The 5,540-nt window shown below is 44.5% G+C and overlaps 2 protein-coding genes across 2 annotated transcripts; both read right to left on the bottom strand.

Annotated features, from left to right (window-relative positions):
• Positions 1 to 843: 843 nt before the first annotated feature.
• BDV27DRAFT_95760 (uncharacterized protein) lies at positions 844 to 1,576 on the bottom strand. The gene is made up of 2 exons (XM_032078043.1): positions 1,329 to 1,576; positions 844 to 1,279 (listed from the first exon to the last, which is right to left on the bottom strand). The coding sequence occupies exons 1-2, from the start codon at positions 1,478 to 1,480 to the stop codon at positions 964 to 966; spliced, it is 468 nt and encodes a 155-aa protein (XP_031920219.1). The 5' UTR covers positions 1,481 to 1,576; the 3' UTR covers positions 844 to 963.
• A 6-nt stretch (positions 1,577 to 1,582) lies between these two features.
• Positions 1,583 to 3,618, bottom strand: BDV27DRAFT_139873 (ER lumen protein-retaining receptor). The gene is made up of 3 exons (XM_032069538.1): positions 2,992 to 3,618; positions 2,644 to 2,930; positions 1,583 to 2,575 (listed from the first exon to the last, which is right to left on the bottom strand). Exons 1-3 carry the CDS (start codon positions 3,092 to 3,094, stop codon positions 1,955 to 1,957), a joined length of 1,011 nt encoding a protein of 336 aa, XP_031920218.1. The 5' UTR covers positions 3,095 to 3,618; the 3' UTR covers positions 1,583 to 1,954.
• Between the last annotated feature and the right edge of the window lie 1,922 nt (positions 3,619 to 5,540).

The following is a 5,540-nucleotide window of genomic DNA, read 5'->3' as shown; positions in this document are numbered from 1 at the left end:
GGGGGGGGGTTGAATTAGCGCTGGATCTGACAAGAAAATAAAATACTAGTAATAATAAACAGACTTTTTGCCAGGTTCAGGGGGGGGGGTTGAATTAGCGCTGGATCTGACAAGAAAATAAAATACTAGTAATAATAAACAGACTTTTTGCCAGGTTCAATTGAAAGGAAGGGTCATTTGGAAGGAACAAAAAAAATTTAGAAAAGAAAAGAAAATCAAATCAAATTAAAAAAAAAAATAAATAAATAAATAATAATAATACATCGAAAAATAAAAATAAACCAAAAACAAATTTCCCGGACATAATGCAAGCGAAGGCCATTCTATGACTTCTAGTCACTACACGAGTGGGGAGGCCTAAAGGGCCGGAGAAGTTGATAGATAAGCTACTAGTGTGTAGCCCCAACAATAATAGGGTCATCAACTAGGATTCCTTACCTGGACAAAGTCCCGAACGAGTGAATCTATGGAATGGAGAGGCACAAGACACATAGAAACATTTGCTCCATCGACTAAGACTCGAATACCCCCATAGGGTCCAGTTCCCATCACCAGAGCAGGTAAAGCTTGTGGATGGGCTGCTCCGGAAGAACCAAAGCGGGTCATTAAGCGCTGCTTCGTTGCTGCGGCTGCAAATCCCCGGTGGACTCGGAACGAACTAGTCAAAATTAGCGGGATTGACAGGACTGGGGATATTGCTCGCTCTGACCACCACGATGACATTTCAACTCTTTCAACAGCTGAGTCTAGCAAAGTTAGTTATCTAGACCCTCAGACATAAGGTAGTAATCCTCAAGAATCCTCCCGGTGGTGTGCATCCAAATGATCCAACCAGCGCCACGTGTCTCCGACGATATCAAATGGTTAGGCGCCAGATGAGATGAGAGATTGGCTCTGAGCCCTCATTTCCAGACCGTCAGCGGTGGATCTCGGGAGTCGGGATGGCACAAGCGCTTAAACAGATCAATCACGGGATATTTTTCTCGCTATGATCATGAAGAATATACACCATTTCTCCCCTCCCCCGCCCCCTCTCTTCTCCGGCGGCCCCAAGCACAGCATATTGAGGCTGATGGTCGTGTAATTTTCTGGTCGACCTCTCACCACCATCCATACGGACGAAGGACGGATATGGCAATGATGCATCTCCATGGGTGACGGGAAGGAGCTGGCACGTGATGTCACAGGATTGGGGCTAAAACTGGAAGGGGAAGAGCTAATTAAAAAGAATTTCAAATTGACATCAGCCCATCGCCGATAGCTTACCAGTTTGCACACGCTGCCCTCGGTACTTAGTAAATAATAGTATGGGACAGGGATTCACGAACCTATTTCCCACCCCCAAAGCCGACTTCCGAACGCTGATCAGGCAGTTTTGCCCTCTTGACTTCGACTTGGCCCCCTTCCTTTGTTTACCAAACATGGATGTAGTCTCAACGGCCTTGATATGGGGTCCGTGGCTATGAAATGGCGCAGCCATGGCTCAGAGCAATTCTTGAAACAACGGTTCCACGTTCGTTTTTTCATCGATGCTTCTTTCATGGAAGGATAGGCTTACTTTAGCTGATGTTCTTATTTGCTATTACTATTTTTTTTTATTTCATTTCTCCAGTTATTTCCCCCTCTCGTCAACTCCGCCCCTCCCCTCTTTCCCCTGCCTGGCCCATGCAGATTATCATTTATAATTATATCAAATCAGGGTCCCTAAGGCCCTGACAGGGCTGATTTAATTCCAAAAATAGTATCCATCATTCCAATTTCAGTCTCACATCGAATATTAGTCGATCGCTACTGCTTCAAAAACTCAATGTGGTTTTACTTGATTGTAAAAGTCAGAATCATGATGACACAAGCCCCAAAATAAACCCAGAAATAAAGATACAACAAACATGTCAAACCTGCAGCAAAAAGCCTTCTATAAGTAAAATTCCTACCTCCGTCGTCCATCAATAGATCACTTCTGATTGTCCGTCACATCAGGAGAATGCTTGTGCTGTGTTTGCTGGTTTGCGTGCTCTTCCCAAGTGTCCTCTTCATCCTCCAGAAATCCCTCCAGTCGGTCGTCACCTGCGCTGCTGGGCTTGGGGTGGCGACTCTCGTTTAGTGTGTCATCTGCTGAGATACTGATCCCTCGAGCTCCCCAGCGATTGTTTCTCGGCCGTTCACCATCAGCCCCATGTCCGGCTTCTGTTCCTTCATCATGGAGGTGTTGTTCTTCATCGACGCTCCTTCGCTGCCTGAAACTCAACACTTTGTTGACCAGCCAGCTGTTCCGGAAATCCTCAGAGTCTACAACACCGCCATTGCGGAGTTTCACACGCTGTCGCGTGTAGTAGACCCAAGCGAAGTCAATATAGAATGCGGTCTGGACGATGCCAAAAATATCTGAAATGGGGTCCCAGTAATGAGAGACAAATCCCCTATACAGCCAATTCAGAATGTAGAACCCCCGGTAGGAACCTAGTGTAAGGAGATAATAGGAGTCGATGACGGTGGGGACGGTGGTCTGGCGTAGGAGCAGTAGTTGGGGTAGCACGCAAACGGATTCCAGGACGATCGAAAATGTCCACCAAATCTATATAGCATAGGCCCCGCGTCGTTAGTCTAGATTACAACAAATTATGTATCCCTAGTTTAACTCACCTCCGTGAACCATCTCTGTGGCCAAGGATGTCTGAATATTAGCGTCAAGATGGGTGCTAACACTAAAGACGCCGCAGCAGAGCCCAAAGCCAGTTTCCATGCCCTCTCCCTTTCCCGTGTCCGGGGAAATACCTTCATCATCAAGAAGATGATATATGCCGAAGAGAAGATGTAAAAGAGCTTGAAAAACACGAGATAAAAGGTCCCCCATCCCCTCCCTATGAATAATTCAAGATAACGACTGAGAAAGACCATCATATATAGAACCTGGGTAAGAAGCGAAACACCTGTGATGAAAAGCAGTAGGTGAGTATAATACCTAACAAAAATTAGGGACAGCTTACAGACCTTCCGCGCTCTTGTTGCGATGGATGGCCCACAGCAGGATGCATTTTGAAGAGATATGGGCGAGATCGCCTAATATGCGAAAAATGTTCCACTTTGGGTCCATTGTATTGTGTTATCTAACGCAGAGTCTCTCAAGTATATGGCTTGTAGGTAGGGGTTCAACGTTCATGAATCACGACACTATCCAAGCAATAGCCATCAAACCAGTTCGAGTGCTGCTAAGAGACCTACTGCCTCGCTATTGCCTGCCCTTCCCGAAGCTATTAGGATAGTACTCGAAAGCTTCGCGTAGTGTTGTACAATTGTTGCTTCGTAACCATAGATTGGAATGTGCGACCACGACCAGAGTTCAATGAAGTGCCAACGTGGCCAAAGGGAAGCCGTGCTAGAAGGGAGCAGATGGCAGGAGAAAGGGCGGTCAACACGTAGAGAACACGGAGAGATTCTGTCCTACAGATGTGTCATGTATCTCGGGTATCTCCAGAGCACAGAAGGGCACGGGAGCTGAGCTCATTTAGCACGGGATCCACGCCGAATCCGGGGCCGCGTGTACATCACGTGATTTATTCTTATCAGTGATGACGTCAATCAGTCCCGTATGTACTGCAACATTCTGCTGCTATGCTGTATATGATAAAGCACTACCATCATTTTCTAATTCAGGATCGTACCGATCAGTATATAGAGTTAGTTGATGGACTCGAGGATTCGAAAGGCATCACCAATAAGCAGATCTACTAAAGTAGCTATGGAATGATATCAATCCAAGAACCGAGTCAAGTTGATGCCAAAAGATCACGCGCCCCTTCTGCTCTCGCTCTATATATGCACGAACCCGACTATGACTATATGTACACAACAACGACCACCTCCTTCTTCTATTTATATATTGTTTCTTACAGAAGCATTCAGAAAAATGGATAAATAAGGATAACAATAACAAAGATAATAATAAACACAATAGAATTTTGCATTATGATCTGATCTAACGGTGCAGATGTCATGTTGACACACAGGTACCAATTAACATTAACTATACTTAATTGATTTATGGTTGAGTGTTACCCCACTTCTCATAGTTAATTTCGAGTACGCGGATTGAAAAAGGATGAAAACTCAAAAACGACAAACCTGATTCTTACCCATGAGCATACTCATCATTTTTTTTTAACCTGCCTGCCAAGTAAGACGGATTAATGTCGCCCTAGTAGTAGTCGGTGGTGGCCAGAGCTCACTGGGTAAACAGCCCCTCACAACAGGCGATGTCAGACTGTTTGGCCCCAACTGGACAACTGCAGCATTGTCAGGTTAGCCCAGAAAGAAAGACCAGGGTTGAAATGGGGCTCTATGGATCGACACAGTTTTGTCTAGACTGATATTTGTAGATTACCCCGTTGAGTGTCCAAGAACGCTGGTTTGTCACCTATATATTTGCCTTGACCTACCTAGGGTTTGACATGGAGGGCTTTGGTGGCTGGTAAATTGAGCTAAGCCGTGAAGTCTCGACCATAGTACAATCATCGGAGCGTTACAATGAATCTGATACTACAGGAATTTGGAAGACTGAGGCTTGTAGTATATACGCCGTTTCCGGTATCCTTGAACATTTTAGGGTGAAGGAAACCGTTAGGATAGGACCTTAATAGAAACGTTCTTTATCATGCTTTTTTTTTCTCTCTTTTTGTCAGGTGTGTTATTATCGGGAATTGCTTGCAAAAAGGATTAAATACGGGGGGATAAAGGAAGGAGAAAATAAGTGAATAATTATTATGATTTATTATAAAAAGCAAGCAAGCTCGGAGACGTCGGGATTGGTGCTTTTCTCTAGTACAGGATTAATTTGATTTCCCCTCAGCTGTAACTGTACAGGAACTTTACTGTACAAGTAAAGTATTCTCCTCTCAGCTCACTCTTCACCTTTTCTTTTTCTCACTCGTTCATACTCTCTCTTGTGTATCATTTATTTCTCTATTCCATGTAACTTCGCCTCTTTGTTTCCTTCTATTTGATTTGATCCGAATCCTAGAGGAAAAAGAGTCCCTCATCAGCCATGAACTTTGACCAGTACGTATGCTGCCTATTGATCTTCTCCACTCTTTTCTTCTGACCGGATCATCTTATCGTCGCTCATCCAGTACTCCTCCTCTATCGTACTATTTCCAGCCTTTGTATTCCCATACTGCTACTCCTCCACCTTCTGCTCTTCCTATGCCAGAAAAGTTCTCGAATGATTGTGCCTAAACCTGTTCATATATATATATATTTTCTTCTCCTTCTTAACTATAATTTTCCTTTTCCGATTTTCATCTCCCTCAACGTCCTGCATATCGGGCCCCGCTGTTAAGTTTGATATCTTATCATTTCCTTCCCGATTAACTCCCACATCTATACTGTACAATCATCAACCTCACCGAGCATTCATATGCACGTAATCTCCTCAACCACTTTCACATTCCTGTGCGTGCCGTACGTGGTTGACAGCCTGCAGCGCTACTGCCACACCGTGGGATGCGCCCGTGTCATCGTCATGGTTTTTTTTTTTTTTTTTT

The sequence above is a fragment of the Aspergillus caelatus genome, assembly GCF_009193585.1.
Source record: "Aspergillus caelatus strain CBS 763.97 unplaced genomic scaffold BDV27scaffold_566, whole genome shotgun sequence".
NCBI lineage: Eukaryota > Fungi > Ascomycota > Eurotiomycetes > Eurotiales > Aspergillaceae > Aspergillus > Aspergillus caelatus.
Note: the sequence above shows the minus strand (reverse complement) of the source record. Positions and strands in the feature narration are given on the sequence as shown.

Bases quoted from the DNA above. Each gene is read 5' to 3' on its own strand.
- BDV27DRAFT_95760 (XM_032078043.1), bottom strand. From the start codon at position 1,480: ATGGCTGCGCCATTTCATAGCCACGGACCCCATATCAAGGCCGTTGAG. The intron at 1,280-1,328 runs GTTCGTGAATCC...TACCGAGGGCAG, and splicing joins GCTTTGGGGGTGGGAAATAG to CGTGTGCAAACTGGTAAGCT.
- BDV27DRAFT_139873 (XM_032069538.1), bottom strand. From the start codon at position 3,094: ATGGACCCAAAGTGGAACATTTTTCGCATATTAGGCGATCTCGCCCAT. The intron at 2,931-2,991 runs GTCTGTAAGCTG...TTTTCATCACAG, and splicing joins TCGCAACAAGAGCGCGGAAG to GTGTTTCGCTTCTTACCCAG. The intron at 2,576-2,643 runs GTGAGTTAAACT...TATGCTATATAG, and splicing joins CACAGAGATGGTTCACGGAG to ATTTGGTGGACATTTTCGAT.